General features: G+C 47.6%; 8 protein-coding genes across 8 annotated transcripts; 5 read left to right on the forward strand and 3 right to left on the reverse strand.

The window, feature by feature from the left end:
* Positions 1-287: 287 nt before the first annotated feature.
* On the reverse strand, positions 288-4,300 carry FSST1_006911 (uncharacterized protein; the record flags this gene model as incomplete). Its single annotated transcript, XM_083236470.1, has 2 exons — positions 288-1,762; positions 1,819-4,300. 2 exons carry the CDS (start codon positions 4,298-4,300, stop codon positions 288-290), a joined length of 3,957 nt encoding a protein of 1,318 aa, XP_083082872.1.
* Positions 4,301-5,444: 1,144 nt separating this feature from the next.
* Positions 5,445-6,501, forward strand: FSST1_006912 (uncharacterized protein; the record flags this gene model as incomplete). Its single annotated transcript, XM_083236471.1, has 2 exons — positions 5,445-5,593; positions 5,652-6,501. 2 exons carry the CDS (start codon positions 5,445-5,447, stop codon positions 6,499-6,501), a joined length of 999 nt encoding a protein of 332 aa, XP_083082873.1.
* A 440-nt stretch (positions 6,502-6,941) lies between these two features.
* Positions 6,942-8,420, forward strand: FSST1_006913 (uncharacterized protein; the record flags this gene model as incomplete). Its single annotated transcript, XM_083236473.1, has 1 exon — positions 6,942-8,420. One exon carries the CDS (start codon positions 6,942-6,944, stop codon positions 8,418-8,420), a length of 1,479 nt encoding a protein of 492 aa, XP_083082874.1.
* Positions 8,421-10,555: 2,135 nt separating this feature from the next.
* On the forward strand, positions 10,556-11,965 carry FSST1_006914 (LysM peptidoglycan-binding domain-containing protein; the record flags this gene model as incomplete). Its single annotated transcript, XM_083236474.1, has 3 exons — positions 10,556-10,774; positions 10,836-10,971; positions 11,037-11,965. The coding sequence occupies 3 exons, from the start codon at positions 10,556-10,558 to the stop codon at positions 11,963-11,965; spliced, it is 1,284 nt and encodes a 427-aa protein (XP_083082875.1).
* Positions 11,966-14,094: 2,129 nt separating this feature from the next.
* On the reverse strand, positions 14,095-17,882 carry FSST1_006915 (hybrid sensor histidine kinase/response regulator; the record flags this gene model as incomplete). The annotated part of the gene is made up of 3 exons (XM_083236475.1): positions 14,095-14,779; positions 14,839-17,724; positions 17,803-17,882. 3 exons carry the CDS (start codon positions 17,880-17,882, stop codon positions 14,095-14,097), a joined length of 3,651 nt encoding a protein of 1,216 aa, XP_083082876.1.
* A 1,557-nt stretch (positions 17,883-19,439) lies between these two features.
* Positions 19,440-20,933, forward strand: FSST1_006916 (uncharacterized protein; the record flags this gene model as incomplete). Its single annotated transcript, XM_083236476.1, has 4 exons — positions 19,440-19,598; positions 19,669-20,481; positions 20,548-20,876; positions 20,924-20,933. The coding sequence occupies 4 exons, from the start codon at positions 19,440-19,442 to the stop codon at positions 20,931-20,933; spliced, it is 1,311 nt and encodes a 436-aa protein (XP_083082877.1).
* Positions 20,934-21,125: 192 nt separating this feature from the next.
* Positions 21,126-21,877, forward strand: FSST1_006917 (fungal specific transcription factor domain-containing protein; the record flags this gene model as incomplete). Its single annotated transcript, XM_083236477.1, has 2 exons — positions 21,126-21,256; positions 21,313-21,877. The coding sequence occupies 2 exons, from the start codon at positions 21,126-21,128 to the stop codon at positions 21,875-21,877; spliced, it is 696 nt and encodes a 231-aa protein (XP_083082878.1).
* Positions 21,878-23,287: 1,410 nt separating this feature from the next.
* On the reverse strand, positions 23,288-24,311 carry FSST1_006918 (SDR family NAD(P)-dependent oxidoreductase; the record flags this gene model as incomplete). The annotated part of the gene is made up of 3 exons (XM_083236478.1): positions 23,288-23,457; positions 23,511-23,736; positions 23,793-24,311. The coding sequence occupies 3 exons, from the start codon at positions 24,309-24,311 to the stop codon at positions 23,288-23,290; spliced, it is 915 nt and encodes a 304-aa protein (XP_083082879.1).
* Between the last annotated feature and the right edge of the window lie 615 nt (positions 24,312-24,926).

Raw genomic sequence — 24,926 nt, forward strand, 5'->3', positions numbered from 1 at the left:
CTAGATCGTTTTCAACACAAAGGGATTGTTAAATACCATGTTGTTCAACTAGTTGAGCTAATGCGCTCATAATGATGACAAAGAAAACATAATGTAATGTGCTACAATGCTACAAACGACAAAATACCCATGGGTTATCCATCTTCCACATATCTCATCTGTTCAACACAAGCGTTCACGCAAACCACCCCAATCCTCCTCTCACTTCCATAAAAGAAACATAGTCTGTTATCAACCCCCGCTAGCCAATAACCTTCTGCCTTGCTCTCTCAAGTCTATTGAAGACCTCATCTGAAGTTGCAAGACTTGATAATATTCTGCACCAACTTATCCTTATCACGGAACTGTTGCGAAAAGGCCATCATATCCTTCGCGCTCAACGCCCTCCTGGCGTCGGCGGCATTTTTGAAGGCCTTGGCAGGCGCCATGCCTCCCCTTAGACCAGCGGCGCCGATCAGCAGACCCAAGATGGCAAAGGGAGCAGACGACGGGTTGTCGACAACCTCGACGATACTGATGGCTAGGTTGCCTGCCTCACCCACAATGAGCGCAGCAGTTGCAATGCGGGCAGCTCCTCCAAGTGCACTCGCAGCCCAACCAGCAAAAGGAATAACGGCAAAGACGATAGTCAGGATGTTGATGATCAGGTTTCGTGTGTGTGTTTCCTTCATATCCTCACCGATCTCCTTCATCTCCTTGATACTCTTGGAAGCATCCTGCATCATGAAGATGGGCATACTGAATGAAGTGACGATATCGGCTGGGTCGGCGTCTGAGTTACCCAGCCTCATGCTGGTAAATGTACCGATAGCAACCGTGATCAACTCGTCGGTAGAAGGAATAGCCTCGTCTATAACTTCCTTGGGGTTGCTGACCTTGATCTTGCTCTTGTCCTTGATACGCTTCAGCCAATTGTTACGCATCTCGTAGTTGTTGCCCGACTGGCAACCTGGTGGTGAACAAATGTTGGGCTCGAAACAAACACAAGGATCCAGCTGCGCGTCCTGCTCGACCCATTCAACCCAGTCCTTCTCGATACCTGCCTCGGCGAGAAGAGCATCGTAGAAGCCCTTTTCGTCGCGCATCGTGTACCATACAACACGACCCCCAGCACCTGGTCCTGGAGCAACGGGTGGCCAAGTCTCATCGCAACGACCCTTGTCACTACCTCTGTTGCTCTTCCACTCGCAGTCCATATACTTCAGACCCTTGCCACGGCCAGCCGCCATAAACTCTTCGATTCGGTCGTCGATGGAATCCTTGACCCAGTCGGCGTACCATCCAAAAGCGTCGTTGAAGTTCTTGGATACATCCTTATACTCATCGACAGCAGCAATAAGGTCCTTGATCAGGATGTTCATCAAGGCCAAGGAGCGGCAGTTTCCGTTGATGCTGTCAACGCTCTCGGCCAGCTTCTCCAGACTGTCAGGCCAGTTCTTTGAGTCGCAGGTGAGATCATCAGCCTTGAAGTCAGACCAGCCACCGTTGGATGTTCCATCTTTCTTGCTAGGTCCTTCAAAGTAACCCGCCAGATCAATGGCCCAATCGGTGGTACCACCAAAGTTGAGCGTCTTGACCCATGCAACACGTTCCTCCTTGGTCTTGTCGCTCATGTACGCAACCCAGTCCGTCATGCCGTTACCCATTGTACCGTAAGTCATGATATCGGAATGTGTCTTGGTGTCGTGCCATCGCTTGGCCGTGACACCCTCTACATTTTCGCCCGCCATTTGCCAGATCTCGTCTAGCTCGGCATTAGAAACTGGAGAGAGTAATGTTAGTAATGAAACTCTGATGTTATGGGAATGAAGCATTTACTGTAGCCACCGGTATCGGTACATTGGCCGGGCTCAGCCTCGGACTCCGAGAATGAACCGGTGAAAAGGCAGTGAGGTCCTGTGCAACTCTTGTCTGCCATGCGGAAACTTCGGCCATAACTGGCGATACCGACAATGACCTTTTCAGCTGGCACGCCAGCCTTGGTGATCATACTGAGTGAGTTGCGGGTCTCGGTACGGTTGACGTGGGATCGCAAACAATTGCCATTCTCACAACCAGGACTGGCGAACTTGTTGCCGTAGTCCCACTGTCCGTGCAAGTCGTAGGTCATAAAGACAAAGTAGTCGAGAATCTTGGCCATATCCTCAACGGGGAATGGCTTCAAATACCAGAAGGAACCGGGCAAGGCAATGGACAGAGACTTGCTTGATGGCAGCAAGTTTCGGAGCACGGTGAGGAAACGTGTGTAGTAAAGACCGTCGTTCTTGTCACCAGCAGGGATGCCTTGATCAGAGGCACCAGGATACTCCCAGTCAATATCAACACCGTCGAAGCTCTTGTGTTTCTCCAAGAACTTGACAACGTTTGCGGAGAATTTGGAACGGTATTCGGGCTTGACCACATCGCGATAACGTTGGAATGTCGCGGCGTCAGTTGACTCAGCCCAACCACCAAATGACAAAATCTTCTTGAAAGGAGCGTCCATCTTGTCGAATATGTCAAACTGTTTCTTGACATCCTCTGCGATGTTCACATCGTAATCGGCAGTGATACCAGCAAAGGCGAAGTGAACATGAGTCAGCTCCTTGAAGTTCTCGGCAATCTCAGAAGCATCCATATGCATGCATGGACGGCCAGGGTTATAAGCTTGGAAGTAACCAATACGCTTAAACTCCTTGGGTGGTGACTTGTTGTTCACAATGTCAGTACCGCAGTTGGAGATACATCCGTTGGTGTTGAGCTTGAAGGCTCCCGGTGCCTTGGGGTCGCTAGGGGACTCTGTGCAGAACTCAGTGGTAGTGCCACAGTATCCCCAACCGCTACAACAAGACTTGAGAGGGCATTGGTTGAGCTTGGCAAGATCCCATCCGTCAAAGGATCCTGATGGCTTCTGGGTGCCGGGCTTTTGTGGTCCACAGGCGATGCCTTCATGAGTAGCTGGCATGGGTGTGTTGCCCTTGCTGAGACAGATAATCTGGCCAAGCTGCAGTCTTCCACAACCTGCCCAACCCCAACTGGCTTTGTTGAAGCCTGCGATATCGTCCTCATTAAGACCAAAGGGAGCTCCAACGTCATAGCAATTATCGTTGGGGCCGATTGTATGCGTCTTACAGGTACCATCCGACTCAGGCTGTGGTTTGTTGTCAGGTGGCGTTCCAGAACTGCAGCAGACTACCTGACCGGCTTTGAGGGTGTCACAGAAGTTCTGTTTGCCCGGGTTGAACTTGATAAAGTCACTACCTCGAATGCCACACCTAACACTGAGCTTGGTGCAGTCATCGTCCTGAAGGACTTTGGTAGTCTTGCACTCGGCGCGGGCTTCGAGGTCACTCACCAAGCCCGTCTCAGCCACGGAGGTTCCATTGGATACGCCCATGAAGAGGTCACCACCAGGGATGCTGACTTTGATGTCTGCATCCTTGGGTCTAGTGAGAGGCATGGCCGCGCAGTAACCACTGGCCCATGTCTTGACGTTCTTTCGTACAAGCTCAAAGTCACTGAGCTTGTCCACGGCAAAGATACCGAAAGTGTAGGGGTTTCCTGGGTTGATGTCGCAGGCTTGCATGATCTGAGTGCCCTGGCTGGCTGCCTTCTCAAAACGCTCAAGTATGTCGGTGGCAGCGACAGATCCCATGTCGGCACTAACATAGAGACCGACTATGGCAGAGCCTGATTTGGAGAAGAGAACAGTCTTGCCACAAGAGGACTTGACGTGCTGCTTGAGTCCCTGGACGGCAGTAGTGACATCAGCACTCGCGTTTAGCACTCCAGGCATGCCAGAGGTAACAAGGACAGGCACAGGGAAAAGAGGAGCAGGATTACACTGGCCGGTGGAGGTCTTTTCATCCTTTGTGTCCTTCTCAGCCCGCTTGGCATGTCTTCGGTGTGCACGCAAGTGTGCTGCCGCTTTGGAAGGGTTGGAGGAGCCAGTGCCACCGAGAGCACAGACACGAATGGTCTCGACAGTCTCGATGTGCACATTCAGATCGAATAGCAGAGGAGCTTCACATCCTTCTAGATCTTGAGGACTGTGGATGTGTGTCCATTTGGTAGCGTTCGAACCAGCAACAGAGCAAAGTCGAGGGCACCCATCGACCAAAGGTGTTGCCCACTCCTCGGTAGTTTGCTTCACACCATAGGGAGCGAGAGGGGTAGTACCGAGATCAAGCTCATGCTCTGTTGAGTTCTGAACTTTGGATACATCGATTGGGCCTAAACGAGTGCTGTTCCCGCGACTGGTCGCAGCGGAACTGAGGCCGGCTAAGATGCCAATAAAAGGAATGACAGTGTGTACCCTCATGGTGTAGAAAGGAAGGTAAACACCATGAAAGAGTGGAACACTAAAAGAATGAATGAAAGAATGGATGAAAAGTGAGTGTGTTGGTTGATGGACAGTAACAAAGGAGGGCGAGCAGGTTGTAATTAATACGGAGACAATGTCTTGCTGACATGTGCTCTGCAGTATCAACCGCGAAAGGAGTGTAGGGAAACAAGGGACCTGTCGGATCCATCAGTGGCAAGATGTTTTGTCTCACTATTCTATGAAATTGCAGAGGAAAGGCAGACACGGAAAAACGGATCAACACAACGTAGCCAAGTCCATCGTGTGATCCATAGTTCCACCGAGGCTGGACATTGTGAAATCCTTTTAGTGCTGACATTGGCTGCACGACGGCTAATTCTGGTGTTTTGTCGCGGTTCTTGGCCATCTAACTCGAACGAGATAACTTCCCGGCCGGCTATCGGAGAAAAGTTCTAGATTACACACTCGCCAGGCACGGGAGCTTATGGGAGCTAAGGTAGTATAATGTGAGTGGAGCATCGGACGTGGGATTTGAGCAGGGATGTGGGACAAGGACATGGATGATCAAAGGTAGGGTAGCACTCAGGCGGCGCAGTCTTGGTGACCCCTGAAATCACGCTGCAGCCAAGTCCAGCTGATTATCTGACGAGATTTTACATCCTACAGAGTAACATGTACCACAGAGTAGCATGCATGAGAATCAAGGGTAGTTGAAATGGAACTTTGCAAGAGTAAGATGGCATCCTGTTCCACCTACGAGTCAGACTGCATCAAGCCAAGACGATAATCAACCGGTGTATACTATACTTGATCCTTTGACGGAGATTACTCAGTTTTTAGCCTGAGAAAAAAGACATCTGACTGAGCTCTAGGAACGTGGATGTACGAGACCATGTTCCTATGCGTGTCAGCCAGTTGTGCCGTTAGCTAAAACATCTTGGCACTGGTATCTACTCCGAGACATATGGTTGAGCCTCGCTTTTTATTAAAACCCTCATAGCTACGAGCCCCTAGGCTCACTCGTCTCTCTTTTCTTGTTCCCCAGTCACTCATTATCATTTTCATTCGTTTGATTTCACTCACTCTCATACACTCATTCTTTTTCTTACTTTGAGGGACACCTCATTGACCTACTGACAGCATGCGTTGCCATGCTGGAGCCCTTAACTGGGCTTTCATAGGATGGCTATTCCTAGGTCTTCTTCAACTTGCAGACTGCGCTGCAGTTGATAACAAGCTATCACACGCCCGTGAGAGAATCTGGCTTTGGGAGATGTACGACGTTTTCTGGTGAGTAGCCCCGTATTTGTACACATGTACGGCTTGTATTAATGTATGATTTTTCCAGCGACATTGAGGGGCCAGACAAGCAGGATATCATCTTCAAACAGAACAAGGAGACCAAGTGGATTACCCGAAAGCATTTCTCGTTGACAAATCTTGCGGACGGCAAATTAACATATGCCGAGTTCATGGCAGATCTGGAGAAGAAGCTTAATCCACTCGGCGTCGACAACTCTCTGACGGCTCCCAATAGTGATTCCACTACCGAAAAGGCTGTGGATGCCCTGAAGACCAAGGGGTGGGCCCAGCCTATGGATGTTGATCAAGTCACGAGCGGTCGAAGCAAAGACTACATGGAGCTCGTGGGTCGTGTAGACAAGAAGTTTCAAGACTACTACACAAAGCTTGGCGGCAAAGATGAATGGAAAAGAAAGCTGGTTGAAACAAACTTGCGGACAGAGAAACTCTCCAAGGACATTGTTCAGCTTCGCAAACAAGAGGCTGATGAATGGCTACTCAAACAAATGACCAGAGAGGTCGACCCACCAGGTACCCCTGACGATAAAAAGAAATATGGCCTGGGCTTGAATCGCAACGACCTAGTCGTGGAAAAAGTCACATCTCCTGTTGCTGGCGCGACTACCTACGAGAGGGTGGACTTGATAGAGTCTTTTCTAAAGCACCCCAACCCGAATGCGTTCACGGCACAATTGAGAGCTGCAGGTGTCAACGGTGGCATCCAAGGCCTTGTTAAATGGGCTGACAACTTGGGAAACCAGAACTTTGCGCAATTTGGTCCTGGGTACAGCGACCAGAACGAGTCTCACCACATGGCTAAGACGGTGTGGACTGATGCGCATAAGAATGCTGTGAATAGAGTGGGCAGCATCACGCCTACGGTTTGTTCGAGATAGGCAATGTTGGATGTATAGTCTGTCTGGGTGTTGTTTCGGTAGAGGAATTTCTGTCTTGTTGATTAGTTCATTTATATGTAGCTCGATACGTGATGGGATCTGGGAATTATGGAGGAGTGGTGTAAAGTTAATCACTATGATAATTTACACTTAATTGTTGTTGGATCTAGCACTTGTGACCACCACGGCATGACTCATTTCAGCGTTGTTTTCATGGTTTATTAGCAGTGACCAGTGCTACATTCGATACCCCTGTCGTTGATTGTGGGGACTTCCACAAGTTTTACCTGCCTAAAACTAAACCCTGCCAGCGAGCGAAATATTTAATCCCTGTAGTCAGTAATGACTCGATAAATCAGCCAACATTACGACTTTGACATCTTCACCTCTCACCATCCATCTTTCAACGAAGAACAATGAAAGAATTCATCTCCATGACCATGGGCTCGCAACTTCAAGAAGACCAGAAAAAGGCCATTCGTGGTGATGCAGTCCCGAGGCTCCTTGAGAACAGTAATTGTCAGGCAGCACTGGTCCGAGGAATTCGCCTGCACTACGGCTTCGCCATGAGTGAACCCGTCAAACGCCTCAGCTCCTCGATGCCTCTATTTGCACGAGCCCGCAACGCTCGCCGCATCATGAGCGATGACATACCGGAACGGATGACGGCAGAAGAGCAGCCATATTGTATTTGGTATCCCGACATTGCGACCGAGGATACCTACCGCGAGCTGGCTGGTAAATTTCCTGATATGAAATATCATGTTGGTCGGGCCTGTGCTGCTGCAGGCTATTATGATCTTTTTCAAGAACTTGACCTACTACCTGAAGTTTCTATCGCTGAAGAAGCCCGGGAGAGCGAAACAGATGGTGGTAAACTTATCTATGAAGAGATCATGGGTTTCAAATATCGCTATGCCATCATGGACGACTGCAAACGTTCTATTGAGCTAATCGACTTCAAATGTCCGGCGTATCTGAACGGCGATACCGAAGTACGATGGAAGTTGACAACTCGGCAGGCTATCAGCCACAAATGGATTCCTGACCTCCTTCCTTGCATCGAAGAGGACAAACATATTGGCCTTGAGGACCAGGAAGTCTATGAGGTACACAGCGTACTCACAGAAGACGAGGTGAAACTCCTTTACACTCCTTTGCCTGAGGATTTGCCGACGGTCAAGAAGACCTTGTTGATACAGATGGCTGCCCACGATGGCAACATCGAGCGCTACGCTAGGCTCGCCAACTCGGAAAGAACTTTGACTTCAATGGATCAGGACCTCATTGTCCGTGGCATTTTGCACCACACTATGTATGCTCGCTGGTGGGCGGACCAGATTAAGAACAACACCATCTATGCCAAGTCTGCCCCGTGGATGTATGAGATACAGCGAGCAATATTGGCACGCCGCATCATGATCAACGATTGTTTTGTGTTTGAATCCAAAGATGCCTTGCCATCCGGAATTCAGAAGCCTTACATTATCTGGTGGCCCTTGAAACCAGATGAGCAATATCTCTGGAGACTCGCCGAGCACGCCCCTGAAATGAAGAGAGAGATCGCTGCGGCGGCGATTGCCTGCGATTATGAAGATCTCTACAGGCATCTTAAACCAGAACCAAGCTGGCACCTGTGGGTAGTCGCCGCCGAGTTCTCTAAGAACCCATTCTACCGCGAGGATCAGGAGAGACTTGGAAAGGAGAAGGGTGTTGACGTTGAGGATGGCAGGTTTGAGGATGTTGAGTACTGCGAGCTAGCGCAGACGAAAGAGGTAACGATGATTGACTACGATGGCGGAAAGATTCGAGACGGTGTCGAGAAACATGAGATACATGGAAGATACGAGAAGATCTTCAATACAAGTCTGACACAGGTCAGGGCCTGGGAAGGGGTTGGGAAAGTATCGCCAGAATAGATACTTATTTCTTTTGTTAAGCTTCCAATCTTGCTGTATCTGATCCAGTTCGTCTCATGTCGATCATGTCTCTATTCAGGACAAATGACTTCGATGACGCGTTTCTACCACTGGTACAAGTAATGTGGGGGACAAGCTATCACAATAGGGTAACCCATGTTTTTAACCACAACTTCTACCATTGATTATTACATTCATCGCAATTATTGTGACTGAGTTAAATTTCAGATGCAATAGACTTTTGTGACAAGTTCTTGTCATATGTTAGCATCCAACAAATAAATCACGATAATAAAAACACATGTATTTCTTTTACTTAGAACCCCACTCAGCTAGGTAACCTGTTCACTCTTCTTGGGTTCTTTTGTTCCCCCTTCTCCACCTGTGAACGATTTCAACTGTTTCTGCAGTCTGACATGATCTAAACTGATTGTCCGAGTAAGCGAGGTCTTTGAAAGAGTGGCGAGAATAACGGATGTTGACAACCCGTTGTGACCGCAGCCGAGGTGACCCCAAGCCTCGGCTTGGCCTACATGCTGCAAACAATACTCCATTTCTTGTTGAACTGCCCTATCATGTTCATAATACCGTAGTAATAAAGTAATAAATAAAGTTGGGTCATAAGGCTGGGCGTAAGCCAGACCCATGACAATGTGGATCGACGTAGTAAATCTCGCCACAAGTTGATAGGCTAAATAAGTTTGAACAGGCTAGACAGGGTATCACAATCACTCCGCCTCCGTGTTAATATTTTGCCCTAGGAAAATACTCTTAGCGACGGGTCGGGACAAAGGATCCTTCCCTTTAATTGTGCCTCGATATGGCATTAGGTCTTACTGGACCCACGTTCCAGGATGTAATCTGATAATGCAGACAATATCAGTGACCTGCTTCGCCCATGCATGTGCCCGCCCCCTCCCTGTCAGGTACGGCACAACCCTTGGCGTCAGTAGTCAGGGGGGCTAGCCTCGGCCCGTCGGGTCGATTGTTAGCCCATTGAAACCGCACGCTAGGATTCACGACCTTTAAGCTTCTTTTTTTAGCGGCCCGATCTTGATGGGAATCACTCCGTAGCCTTGTGACCTTATTGAACACTCAGGACAAGGGTATCGTTGTCTGTGCCGTTGAACTTTTAGAATGATTGTAGACTAATACTTCTTTAATCATTTATTGAGACCTTCTTTATTGCAGTTAGTGGAAGAATAAAAACACTCCATAGTAATACCAATTCTCATGCTACGTTGAAACACGCTTGCCAGTCTGCCAATATGCTCTAATTCCACTGTGGCAAAATCACCATAGAATAGCTGGATAAAATGATCACTGCCCCTGATGTCTTCACCAGAAAACTCCATTCTCGTGGGGCTATAAGTCGATGTAGGATCTTGATCCTTCACACTGGATGAAGTTATCCATAGACTCAAGGTTACATTCATCAGTTGATCCCAGCCCGGATGTTTCCTCTTGCAAATATCCATCCATCCCTGTAGTAAAACTCTGTCCCTGCGCTATTTGGTAGCATTGATCACAGTATGCCTTGCCAAGAGAGCAATCGGGACCATACGACGCAGGGGTTAATTTCCTGCAGGAACGGATCGCAGGATATTACTATATGCAGAGGCGAGGGACTTTTTGAGTGGTACATCAGTTGAAGGATTCGGGTCAACCCACGACAATGATGTTTCCGCAGGTGAGCTGAATGTGATTGTCGAAACGAGACTCTTGGCCCGTGAATGCTACCATGCATGTCAGATTTCTGAGTCAAGTCGAAAGACGGGATGACTTTGCTTGAATCTCATCAGCTATACTTCCCTGATCTATTGGTGCATTTCCTTCAGGTGGACACAGCCTTGTTCGGACTATTCCGGAAGTACCTGTAGGTAGCAAGTCTAGAACTCTAGCTAATCTCACGAGCTGATGCTTGGCTGTATCAACACCAGGGAAAATTCACTCGCCAAGGATGCTCTCTAAGTCGTTCGAACACGTGATTCTTCATCTCAGCCTCTTCTAGGTGTAGCGTTGTCTAGACGAATTAACTCAAATAGAACTCCAACCGCAGCTCTGTGGTAGTTCTCTCCTCACCTCACATCCAACCTCAGTCTTTCGTTCACTCCTTCTATACTTTCGTTAACAAAATGCACGCCAAGTTCCTTGCCATTCTCCTGGGTGCTCAGCTGGCCCAGGCTGCTGCCACTCCCAAGGGTCCTGTTCGACGAGATGGTGTCTCCCCAGCTCTTCCTCACGACACCAAGACCACTGAGTTCTGTACTTGGTGGCACGACTATGTCGAGGCGACCTCTTGCGAGGACATCCTCGTTGGTAACTCGATTACTAGCGCGCAGTTGAAGAGATGGGTATGTCTTTCTAAATGATTGCTTCTCTTGCGTTTCCTTAGCTGACAATCTTCGTCTCTAGAACCCTTCTCTTGGAGATAACTGCAAGGGCATGACTGTCGGTAAATCTTACTGTGTCGAGGCCATGTTCGAGCCAGAGCCAACTGAACCTGAGGAGCCCGAACCCTCAAATCCTTCTCCCACTAAGCCATCTAACGGTAAGACCTCTTTTTTGAGACTTGGTCACTCATCAGATGCATTCATACTAATTCGTGGCTTGCAGGTGTTGAGACTCCTGCCAGTATTCAGCCTGGAATGGTGAGCAACTGCAACAAGTTTCACCTGGTCAAGTCTGGCGCAAGCTGCACTGATATCGCGGCTCAATACGGCATCACCCTGACCCAATTTACAACCTGGAACAGTGGTATTGGAGCTGCTTGCAACTCCATGTGGGCTAACGCCTATGCTTGTGTATCCATCATTGGTTTCCAACCCGGAACTCCTACCGAACCCTCTCCTGGTAACGGTATTGAGACACCCTCGCCAATCCAGGCCAACATGGTCAAGGACTGCAACAAGTTCGCTCTCGTTGGCTCTACCACCACATGCGCCTCTCTCCAAGACTTTTACAAGATCACCATGGCCGAGATCTTCAAGTGGAACCCCGCTGTTGGTTCTGGTTGCAATGGCTTGTGGGCTCAGTACTATGTCTGTGTCTCCGTTGTTGGCTGGAAGCCTCCTACCAATGTTCCCGCTCCCTCTCCTACCAAGCCTGCCAATGGCATCTCCACGCCCTCGCCTATCCGAGAGCCAATCCACGCAAACTGTAACAAGTTTGCTCTCGTTGGATCTACCACTACTTGTGCCTCCCTCCAGGACTACTACAAGATCTCTATGGCTCAGATTGCTGCGTGGAATCCCCCTGTTGGTGCTGATTGTAAGGGATTGTGGGCTGGATACAATGTCTGTGTCGGTATCGTCGGCCAGCAGACTCCTACCAACCCTCCCGCCAGCGGCTCGACTCCCTCGCCTATCCAGTCTGGCATGGTCAAGGGCTGCAAGAAGTTCCACTTTGTGAACAAGTCAACAACCTGTGCTTCTCTCCAGAGCACTTACAAGGTTACCATGGCCCAGCTGTACAAGTGGAACCCTGCTATCGGATCTGGTTGCAACGCTCTGTGGGCAGAGTACCATGTATGCGTTTCCGCTTAGACTTTAATTGGACTTTACTAGATGTTAGTAAATGCGGCGCTGTGATTAGTTAAACGCCTAGTTAAATAATTATAGCAGCCACAGCAAACTTATACTAGATTAATACATTAATAAAGATCTTAATTAAAGCTTCTTTTATTTGTTTTAGTGTAACTCTTGGATCTGTTTAATAGATAACTGCTTTATATAGGGTAGGTTGAGTTTAAGAGTTACTGTTTTCTTTCCATTGTAATTATTACTTCTTTTACAGTGGAGTAAGTATATTCTCCACTCCAGTTGAATGTCATTGGTAGTTCTTGTTCTAAATTGCAGCATGTCAAAGAGGATTTCCTCAGCCATGAGTTTCTCTGTCTATAAAAGTTAAGAAGCGGTAAGATAATCTGTTTCACCGAGCAGGTTCATGTGACTGGGAGCTCGGTTAACTACGGCGCTGCATTTACGGACATAAAGATTGCTGCTAGAGCAAAGAATTGTGCAAAGATTATATGACCGTGTTTGCACTGTCCCTGGGATGCTTACGGAGTGCCTCCGTTGTCTTGGGTCTTTATTATTGGTTGCCAAAGTACTGGGGGAATACTGTTCTCTGATTGGAGCGGCCTCCGACGCGACGGTCGCTCAGAATGACGTAGAAGTTAACTAATTTGGACCCCTAATAAAAAACTTTCAAGGATAGCTGGGGTAAGTTATTTGTGGCTGACAGTTACTCCACCACCACGTAATGCTCTTGGAACAGGGTATTTAATACATCTTTGTTCGCTGTTAATTGTGCAAGTGTATAGTAGTGTAGAAAGAATAGGTGAGAAGCTGTAAAAGACTAACTTCTATTAAAATCTAAGGACCGTTGAATTATGGTGTTGGAGTTGGATGGGTAGATTCTAGTCTAACTACTTTTCCACTGGTCTAGGTACTCTTGTGGGGGTCAGGGTCTTTTATGCTAAGGGTAATGACCCCTAAAAAGACTTGGCAGGGTCTTTATACAGGCTAGTCTATTTCCAGTAACAGAAATGAGTGATCAACCTCGACAGTATATAGAGTAACTCCGATCCCCAAACAAAGACCGCCTTCTCAAGATCGTGGTTTCTTCCCTTCATCGCACTTGTTGATTCCCATGCCGCAAAAAAAACAAAAAAAAAGCCACAATCACAACAGCACAGCCACCACAGCAACAGACCCTCAGGTAACCATGAAGTCGCCTGTCTTTTTCACTCAGCCTCACCTTGGCCCAGCCTGTAGACACGGTTGTCAATTAGAGACTCAAGAAGCTGGTTTCATGATATCGCCACTTCCTCAATATTCGCCGCTTCCTCACAATATTGGCAACTTGCCTGTATGTATACCTTCGATGGCGGTGCTTGTAGTCATGGCTCTAACGTGAACTCTCATTCCAGGATCAATACGACATGCAAGATCTAGAAGTCATGGGACAGCCCCTTCACGAGGTTGCTTTATTCCAAACATCAGCGATATCCTCCTCCCTTGCCGAACCCCCCTCGAAAAACAAGCATACAAAGACCCATACGCCACCGACTGAAGAGGCTAGTGTGGGAACACACGCAGGAGACAAGCTATCTCAAGTGGTGCGGGCGCACAGGAGAGGAGCCATGGGTGGTCCAAAATCTAAACTGCATCAGGTAAAGCTTCTGCAAGTTATTCTACTGATCCTTGCTAACGAGTTGCAACAGAAGAGGCCTGTGCTTGACGAATCCCCCCAGTGCTACATCTGTAGAACGACAGACACACCGAAATGGCGGACGGGGCCTTTTGGACGTAATTCATTCTGCAATTTTTGCGGTCTAGTATATGATAAGAGGAGGTCTAGACTCGGTCTATCAGACCAGCGTGGATAAAGACGTGCGCACTTGAGCTGGAATGTACAGGCAATTGTCTTTTTTCTTCTTTTTTTTTTCTGTTCTAATTACGAATCTGGTTATGGAGTAAGGATAAGGCATAAATGAATAGGCATATCAGCGAAATGAGTAATGAAACAATGGGTATCAGAGGCGCAACACTGTCTATTGTCTAGAGTAACTGGACACGTCACGATAATATATGGTATCTACGGCTTGTCTTCAAAGCATATTATTAATCTCCATGTATCTTCTCAACATGGTCATGTCGCTCCAACCTCCTCATGAATGTACTGGATCCAGAATGCCCCACTCTCTAAGTATCTCCCCCAACACTTGGAGCTTGACTGGTTTTAGAAGAAACAAGTCGATGCCGCTCCCGTAGGCCTCCCTCTGCGCTTCTTCCGATGCGAGACCGGATATTGCAAACACCGAGATACCTTTCTTCATTTCCCCCCTTCTCTCGAACGCCCTGATCTGTCGTGCAGCTTCAAAGCCGTTCATAACCGGCATTGAGATGTCAAGTAAAATGCAGATAAAGTCATTCGGTGACTGCGTATATTTTTCCACGGCTTCCTTTCCATTGACAGCTGTGTCGTATTCCAACTTGAGCTTCTTCATGTATGCAGCCAGTATCTTGAGATTGATGTGGTTGTCTTCAACAAGGAGTACTTTGGGAGTCTTTCTGCCTTTATCACTCAAGTTCTCTGCAGCTATTGGAGGCCCTGGTGATTCTCCTTCTCTACTGTCCTCGACAGACGGAGATGCTGATGCAGGATGTGTTATGGAATGGCTCGTACTGTCGGGGTTCGTATGCGAAGGAATCGAAGAAGTCGAATGGCGACCGAAGACCGGAGGTCGAGGTATGATGGATGGATGGCTGGAAGGAGGAGACAGAGGGTCATAGTCGTCTACCCAACGGCTGTAGGCGAGGGATAAAGTCTTTGCTAGTTTTCTTGGACCGATCCTGTGTGAAATACTCGTCAGCTGGGGACACCACAACGTATCAGTGATTGCATAACTTACGGTTGCGACAAAAACTCAAAAATACCTCTCCATCCAACCTCGTTGCACTCCTTTCCTTTGTCGTAGGCAGCCAACGCATTCAGGCAGATGACAACGTTTGGAATGAGGGCGAGCGAGCTTGTGAACTCGGATGTAGGAGGCAATGCGTCCTGCGTCCAGAGTACGAGGTCTGGCTTCTTGGACTCGTCATCTTGGGCCAACAGCTCCAGTTTGAGCCAATCTTTGCAAATGTGTTCCAAGTTTTTGCGATGACCTGCTGAGACAGGCGTAGCAGTTGAGCCGAGCATAAGCCGGACGCGAAGGCCCGCCAGATCCTGGACTTGGTCGCTGAAATCGGCCTGAGCGCCCGAGAAAACGCCATCTTTAGGCAATTTAGGCTTTTCAAGTGGAAGCAAAACAGTGACGGTTGTGCCGACTCCGACTTGGCTTTCAATTGAGATTTGGCCTTTAAATTGCGACACGATTTGTTTGACAAGACTCAGACCAATGCCAGTCCCTGGAGATAAATCATCTTCTTGACTAAAGGGCTTGAAAATGGTCCTTTTCAGAAAGTCGTCGCTGATGCCCTTGCCCGTGTCTTTGACCGCGATGCAAACAACTTGTTCAGGCTTGCGACGTCTGACAGAAGCAACTTGACGTGTGAGCATGACGTTTATAGAACCGTCGGGCGTGTACTTTAACGCGTTACCAACAATGTTCATGACGATGCGACGCACTGCTCCCACGTGGAACCGGTACAGCCAATCGCACTGGGCGTCTAGGGATAATATTATAGTGACTTTTTGCAAAGTGAAAGGGGACTCGGTGTTCCCTGAGATGCCAGGCGTGAGCTGGTCCATGGCCTCGTGATAGTCGGTCGTAGAGTTGGCTACATTGTCTGCGTAGTCTGAAGTGCCGCCTGCGTCTTGCTTCTTTTTCTTTTGTCGGGAAACATGTTGGTTGATGGACTTTTGTTGGAAATTGAACCCTGCGAAAACACTCTCAACCACATCCTCCACAAGTTGGTCGACAAAGTAGTCGGTCACTAGGGCATTTTTACCAATGCTCTGCGACGCTGGTGCCTCTGGACGAGATGAATGGCTACTAATGGATTTTATGCCCCCAGTGTCGAAACTGTTGACTCTTGAATAGTCGAGAAGATGGTTTATCGTATCCAGTAGAGTTCGTGAACACGTCTCAATAGTATGCGCAATATTGGTTTGGAAAACATTGAGTTTTGTATCGGCCATTAACTCCGTACCCAGTAGTACACCATGAAGTGGAGAGCGCAATTCGTGGGAGAGAGATCCGAGAGCGTCTGACTTGATCTTGGCATCTTGAAGAGCTTCGAGTCGCATAATCTCATCCACTGCAAGCATTCCAAAAGCTCTCAAATAACTCAGTTCACCTTGAACGGTAAATGTGCGATATGGAGCGTTAGTGTAAATTAAACCACTGGCGCGCCATCGCTCTTGTCTTGGGTCCCAGACGGGGAAGAAGGCGACACTGCGCGTGTTGGGAAATGCCGCTGAAATGATTCTAGCCTCACGCTCGCGCGACACCGGCTTTCTCCGAGCCTTGTTGAGCAGCACAGAGTATGCTCGTGTCTCTTGACTTGTTTGTCGGTCTGGATGCTCGGGACGCGAGAGCGAGAGTGCATCTTCAGAGGACGAGTCTGACGTTTGAAGCTCACCATCGACGCTGAAATTAAAGACCTTGCCCTGAGGATATAGCTTCAATAACTTCATCATGAACTTCTCTCCAAGCACCACCGAGACCTTGGAACCGTGAGTGCGATCAATGCTAGAAGTCCCAGAAGTGGAGAATCCCTTTACGTCGCAGATGGCGTCTGGTTGAGTATTGTCATCACTGCTCGTTGACGACGATTGGCCTGCAGATTTGGCGTTGAGTGGAGTTTTGGCTGTGCTAGCTCGATAGCTCGCCATGGTTGCATCGAGAAATATGCAGCCCTCAACTTCGACCGATTCTCTGATAATGTTGGCAGCCCTTGAAAAGACATTGCCGAGGTTTTGGTTCTCCGACATTGTATCCGCTGTGGGAGCGGCACTGATTATGGGAGTATGAGCCCAACGACTTTGGCTTGGCGATCCAAGGTTGGTGAATAATGTGTCGGTTGCGTCGTCCAAGTCTTGCTGTAACAGCTGCTGCTTCGGATTAAGGTTCCCTTCGGACAGACCAAAACCATCGACGAAATCTCTAGTGCTTGCTCCGTGACGCCATCCGGTAAGGGTCGACCCGCCTTCTAGAAAGGACCCTAAGCCTCTGCTCATTCGCGTGTTTCTTCGATTGACGACCTTGAGGCCCTCAGTTTCGAGATGGTCGGAAATGGCGCAGGAAATATCCCGCAACCGATCTGAGTTGGCATCGGTCCATTCGCGCGGGGATGTATTGACTACGCTGTACACGCCAATGTTTATTCCTCGTTTGGTTCGAATCGGAACAGCGGCGTAGAAGCTGGAGCGCAAATACTCCAACACGGGGAGGTTGCGCGATTGCAATCTGGTGTCATCTGTCCCATCTGGCACGACCGTGACAGGAAGAACACTGACGTCTCCATTTTTGGGATCATCGATGAACTTGTTTAAGAGGGTGTAGTGGCACGCATCATCGTCTCGGCGAGTCGCTGTCCCGCACAGTCGGAGTGTCTTATTGTGTTCGTGATTGAGAGCCGATGGGCGTAAATATGTGCCAGACGTGGCTTCGGATATGAAATATCGATACTCGGTGTCGAAGAGGGACACAAAGGCTCGCTCTGCGCCTACTTGGTAGATACCAAGCTGTGTTAGGCCCGTTAAAATGACATTGGGGGAGGAGAGTCGGTCGGTTGACGGGGCTGACTTTCGGGAGCTCTGTATAGTTCCGGGAATCTGGAATGGATCCCAGTGTCTAATAAATCCCTATCAGCATTTGTCTAACAGAGCGAAAAGCGCAATTGGGGAGAACAACAAAGGGCAAGATTCTCACCTCAGCGTTTCCCTCTCGCGAGTCGTCTCGGAAACAATCCTGTAGGGCGCAACACGCCTGGGTCTGGATTGAGTGGTCATGAGGACACGGATGCCTTGACAAACATAATTCAATTATGGGAAAAATGAAAGGAGTAATCTAGTGGCTCTGTAGGATATGTTTTGATGGGGTACAAGAGTGTTGAGCACCAAAGGCATTGTGTCTACTGAGGGGACAATCACAAATAATAGGGCCTGGGTCTAGACCGTAGAGCTACGCCACGCTGGTATAATTTGCCACTGCAGATGTACTCAGACTAACGATTGGTCCCGTCCCGTAACAAAGATCGAGATCTATATACTGGATTAAGATTTCCATGTCAAACAAAATCTATAAGCTTGATCGTTCAATGAGTGGATATAGAATTTGTCGATATTTCGTGATCGCCCTTTTCTTACCCCAAGAGGATGGATCGTGAGGTGGCCCCGGCTATGCGTCATATTTGTCAGTAATTGCCACCGAGGGGTGCCTTGTTTAATCCATGGGCTACTTACTACATGTATCCACAATGGATAAGCCGTATTTCCTTGAAATTGATCGTTGCTAATGCAAGCCTCTGACTGCTTGCATTATTTTAGAGTTCTTTTTTTTATAGACAATCTTAAACGATTGATCAGTAATTATTATTTTATCTAGCTAGAAATCTCGTCTATTGACTTACTTAACAAGTTATCTTACCTGCTTACCTGTTGCCCTCTCTGATAACACGCCAGGTGATACCAAAAGTTATACATGTGTAGTTTTATCGATGTATTAATCTAAATCGTTATTTATGTCAAGATATTTCACTGTGAGATTTAATTCCCTATTATTTTTCGACGCACTGCACGCTTCCATCGATCAATATTATGGAAGTGTATTGTACGCAGTAGTTTGCAGTAGACCTACACCGTGATAGGAAGGTAAAGCATCATGACCGAAAGGGTAAACTGGTGAGATGCTTCTATTGCATTTCATTGTATACAACTTGGCTGTGTTTATCTTTAAAATCCAACGTCTTAGAATAGCAGGTTTGCGCTCCATCTCAACTCGGATCAACGCCCACAGCAATAAGCAAGTATTAAAAACTTGGCATCGTCTCTTTGCGGTCAGTTTATAACTCAATTGAGACATTACGTCATGGTGATAGCTAAGCAGATGATGGCAATTCGATGTATCACATTAGTTCAAAAATAAGTATGCTGATTTTAAAGTTGTGAATACCATCAATTGGGAAATTCCATGATGTTGGATATCGATCAGGATGGGAAAATCGAGAAATCTGATAGTGATCGAAAAGGCATTTTGAACAATCTCGATGACGGTTCTCGATCTTTCGGAGAAGACGATGTTTGGCAGATGATCAACACTTGGAGGGACCTGGTCTTTTCCAAAATAGGTTTAGCTCACCCGCTCCTGGAAGTCGAGACCCATGGCTGGCATACGTTAGGTGGCGAATACAACAACAGGTCCAAGCAACACAACTTGAGGTAGAGTGGGTTGGGTTGTAAGACCATACGATACATTCTAGCACAAATTTATATTTGTTAGTTGATACACTCTGAACAATTGAATCATGTCTGTTCCTCCCATTTTACCCGAATATCATTCTGCACCCCATGAACAATCAACGGCTACGGCCATTGCAGCCGGCTACCTCAGCAGCTGATTACAATTCCTCCCCTGGACCTTCGCTGTCAAGCTCAACTTTGGGCATCCGAGCTCCCAAGGCCATCCTGGTCCCGGCTTGTGAAGTCTGTCGAAAGCGTAAAAAAAAGGTTGGCCATGATCCATCTACCACTACTTCTTCACAGTTATTATTTTACTAATGTGAATCTGGTGCTATAGTGTGATCGAGGCCGGCCAACATGCGCCAATTGCGCCGAACGAGGCCTCGAGTGCGAGTATATCCATGAACCAGGACGAATAGCAAGCCCCCTCCAACTCGAAAGGTTGACTCGGGCCATAAAGGAGCCTGGTGCCCTTTTGGAGCTCTTCAAATCATTGCCTTATCATGATGCTTTGGAATTGCTACATATGCTTCGCGACATGCCTGTTGATGCCGCATCTCAAGCAGCAACAGAAACATCAGCATCAATATCGCCTCCACCTTTGCCCTTGTCATTTGCAACATCATCGCCGGTGTTATGGTCTCATTTCGCGCTGCTTTCTCAGCACAGTATCGTGGGAAGCCTCCTCCCTCCTCCCTCCTGTCCACTAGAACTTGAGCTCATGGTTCGCCATTCCGTCGCTTACCCTGTTTTACTACCTCTCACGCCCGCATCGCTGCCCCTCGATGAGCTACTAATTCCACGGAGATTGGAATCTTTAGGCGTACAACTACCAACCGATTCTTCCCATTGCCAATCATCGCCAGATATCAACACCAAACAAGACGCTTCTGCTTCGATCGATGTACACAAAAATTTGTCGCATTTGACCGAGTCCCTCACTAATCTCCTCAGCCAAGTCGATATATCGTTGTGGATAACTTTGCCGATCCCCAATAACGTCGCAGTCGAGGCAATTGCGTTATACCTCAATAACGACTATCCTGTTATTCCCCTCTTTGATGCCGACTTGTTTCTCCGAGACCTTGTTCGCAACCAGCCCTATTTTTGTTCCTCGTTCCTCGTTACCGCTCTTCTAGCGTGGGCATGTGTACGTTGGTCTCCATCTCTCAATCATAACAAGATTAGACTAATAATTCGCACCTGGCTGGGACAGCAAGCCTACACTCCCATAAATGCAGAGGCTGCGCATTACTCATATGCCTGTTTCACCGATGCTCAAGCCCAGTGGAGCAAATATGGTGATCGTGAACGCATCACATTGTCCAGTGTGTCTGCCTTGCAGCTGCTCTGTATGACCGCCGTTAGTTATGGAAAGGACGACCTTGCTCTCGAATACCTCCGAGAAGGAGTCAAGGTTGCACAATCGATGGGTCTTCTTAACTCAGCACCTGGGACAGAGATGGAGGACGCGTGGTTCAGCGGCTATAATGAATGGGTGAGGGCCGCATCTTATACAGCATGGGGTGCTTTCAACTGGATCTCGTATGTTATATTTGTCTTTAGTATCAATGAACTGATTAAGATTTCAGTGTTTTCTGACTCCACTACCGCAAATCCGAGATTGAGTTTCCGCCAAGACTTGGTATGCCAGGAGATGCAGCTGTTTCAACTCCAAGTGAAGATAACGAGCCAGTCTTGCCGTCTCGTAGTATCGAGAACTTGAGGGCTAGTTCAGGGCTGTGGACTATCTTTCTCGCCGTAACAAAGGTTTACTATGGAAAAGACAATAACATGTTACTTGATCATGAGAATTCTCTCATATTCGCAGAGGGTGTATACCAACAGCTTTTAGGCTGGGCGGATAACCTGCCTATCAGCTTAGTTCGTCGGCCAGGTAGTAGTCATGCTACCTTCATGCTTCAGTAAGATTTACGCTCCTCACAAACGGGGTGGACCCTATAAACTAACTTGGCCGTAGCATTTATTATCATGCCATCATCACCGACCTCTTTCGTCCCTTTCTAAACCTATCTACCACAACATTGCATACTTTCAAAGAACAAGTATCCACTGTGGTTGTCTACAATGCATCCATTCGACAAATGAAACGCCTTCTGCTTTCATATCGGCTTGAATTCGACTTGCAAGCGGCGTCGTTCCTTTGGCAGACATGCATCATCTACGTCGCCAATGCAACAGTTCGCGACACAGATTGCAACAGAGATGAGATGCTATTCTTCCTACAACTCTGTCTAGCTGGCCTAGAAGAATTGTTTCTGTCTTTTAGAGTTTTTGGTTATATCAAGAAAGCTGTACTTGCTATGGCGTTCCGTCAAGGAGTCTTGAGCCAAGAAGAAATGATTCGCAATCGTGACGTGCTTAGCGCAATAGGTCAGCGGTATGTAGCTGACGACGGCGACCAAAAGATGGATGAGATAACAACCGGCTGGATAGTTGATTTGGATCTTGAGATGATATACCCTGAATCTGCAAAGGCTGGCCAACTTGCAGAGCAGTTCGATTGGATATGTGAGTTAGACTAATAAAGCTTACAAAGGGAAACCTCCACGAACGAAAGCTGCTCGATGAAGAATTCATAATGTCAAAGGTGTATTGTAGAAGATTAAAGTCTATATGATTACAACTTTAATAAGTATATTTTTGACTTCTTTGGATGTCGTGCCTCAGGCATTACAATTCGCTTTTACTAATTAATTTAGCCTGCGGACAAGAGTGGATCAAACTCAATCCTTAGAAACCATCATCCATCTATCAATTTCAGCTTACCGTTTTATCTTATTCTTCATCAGCATGCATCAATCTCTAAGACGGAAATCATGCAGTGCTTGTGTCCGCACCAAACGTCGTTGTAACCTCAGTCTCCCTCGGTGCAGTCGGTGCATGGCCAAAGATACAGAATGCACCTATCCCAATTTCACAGCCGTCTCGACACCCAATCCCATTTCAAGTCCCTCGTTGGATCTGGCATTATTTGAACCCTCAATTGACCAAGACATGATATCAATTGCCATGTCGGTGCCCACTCAATCTCGTGGGCTGCTTCTATCACAACCATCCGAGACACAACAAGACTTGACAGCCCGTGCAGAATTCTGCGCCAACTTGTTATCTTTGCAAGCGAAATCGTTTGCAGAGGTTGGCACCAATGTTTTTATTCATCCCTCTCAAACCCTTGCATCCAGTGTCTTGAGAGATGCCTTTGCAGCGAGTGCCTTACATGTCGTGCGCAATCACTTCAACGAACGATTTGTAAACGCCGAGATAGAACATCGCGTCTCGCAATTGATTCAAACCATGCAAGCGGGATCAATGAGCAGCGGGGAGGTCGAGATGGATATGTTAGCTCCCTTACAAGCACTCCTTGTTTACCAGTGTATCAGGCTGTTCGCTCAGGGTAGCATAAGTCAACAGACACAGGCCGAACGCGATAATATCGTGCTTCAGTCGTGGGCACTACGGCTACAGATATCACAACCACCTCATAACAATAATGGCCATGAAGATACGACCTGGGAATTATGGGTGAAACAAGAGTCCATTCGTCGTACACTTATATGTGTAGAGCTTGTCACCGGTACTTACACCTACCTTCGGGGACTTTGGCCCGCAGGTATCCGATGTCATCATGACCTATGGTTCACTGCCCAAAGACGCCTCTGGGAGGCTCAGTCAGCTGTAGAGTGGCGGATAGTACGTGATAACACTGGCGTTTTCTCACTGCCTGTCAACATGTTGAGGTTAGATAAAGACCTGGAAAATGCTTCTCCCAGCGACTTGGACGATATAGGTATTCTGCTGCATGTAGCAGGAAAAGGGCTTATGAATTTGAATGAGTGGCTTGGTCAAGATAGACAAAGGATGAGAAGATGGGGTAATATGCATATGTGATAGATTATACCCGAACAAAGGCCTAGTGTATACACCGTGGCTATCTATAACCCGTGGACACCAATGCGGAGGAAGTTACTATCTTTCTCAAGTTTATCCTTAATTGCTCCCTTACTTAGTTCATCGACATCCCAGGCTGACCATACAAATCGTCCGTGTAAGAAAGAAGCTTTAGGAGAAGCACACCAAACCGCAAACGCGCCGGGGAGGCTGGCTGATTACTGTCAGTTCGGTTTATGACATGTGTCTTGGTCCATTATAACTTACCATCGTCCCAGTTCATCATATTTTCCGTCATGCCCTTGTCTCTAGCCTGGGCTGTCAGGACAGCACCTGGGTGGAAGCTGATGATCTGAGTTCTCGACGGGTTTGTCTCATCTGCAAGTTTCTGCATCAACAATGTTCCCGCTGCCTTGGTCAAGGAGTAAGAAGACAAGTCTCTTGGACTACCAAAGTCATGGATCGCACCCGTTGACACATTGATGATGCAGTACTGGATTCACAAAAATGGTCAACAAAAATCTCCGTCCTAATGCGACAATAACTTACCTTCTTTTCTTCTTGGGTACTTTGCTGAAGGAGACGATCGTAGAGCTGGTGCGACGCACGAGTATTGACCACGAACTGCTCCCACGTCTTCTCGTAGCCTTGACCCGATAGTGTACCAGCAACATTGAAGGCGGCATTGAGTACCAGAACATCCACGTGAACACCTTCAACAGACAAAGCGTCGAAAAGACTGTTGATGCTGTCGGGGTCAGACAGTTGACACACTCGCCCTTCGAACTTGGTTGTGATGCAATAGCCTGAACTTTCCATATGCTCCTGCACAAGCGTTTCTATCGCAGTATTAAGTTTTTCGCGTGTTCTTCCGGTAATGATGACTTTATCTGCCTTTGCTAGACCAAAATATTTGGCTATGGAGAGGCCGATACCATCCGAGCCTCCAGTAACAAGTACTGTCTTGCCGGCTTGGGACAGCGAAGGATTAGAGGGATGAATAGAGTCATACACCTGCGTATGAAGTCGCTTTGTTAGTGGGACAGGCTTGTATGTGAATGTAGACATATCAGAGCCGTCATGTATGTCTGTGGAGAGTGTAATACCAGGTTCAGTTGAATATAACAATAGGCCATGCTGGAATTAATTCTAACATCTTCAATGCGAGAATTTGTTCTTATATACCTTCCACCTGTACTGTTTATTAGTTCAACACTAGTCTATTTTCATTGCGGGCTATTATGGACCATGGATTGCGGAACTCCATCACAAGTGGCGGCCAATTGTGGACCAAGATCCACAAATGCCCGCAAGTTACACGTCCATGTAAAGATGATGTGGGTTGTGTGGTGTATAACGGCATGCTCCTACCATATTGGCGTTGTATAGAGGCGCATATATACGTTGGGTGTCATGACACACCGACATTCCTACTAACGAAGAGGTCAATAAGGTAGCCAATGTAGCAGCATCACTGTTCGAGCCTTGATAACTTAGCCAGCGATGGTAAAGGATGGTTACGCAGAAGCCAAAAGACAGCAGGATTTAGCAGACCACTGGACTCTCTCACTCCCACCATAGTCTCAACTAGAAGCGACTATAGCGGTTGATAGGAGGCATGGAATATGTCAATCGGGAAGCTGCCATAACATCAAAATCGTAAAGAAATTTATCTTGTATTAC

The sequence above is a fragment of the Fusarium sambucinum genome, chromosome II, assembly GCF_050947815.1.
Source record: "Fusarium sambucinum isolate potato_lamoka chromosome II, whole genome shotgun sequence".
Taxonomy (NCBI): Eukaryota; Fungi; Ascomycota; class Sordariomycetes; order Hypocreales; family Nectriaceae; genus Fusarium; species Fusarium sambucinum.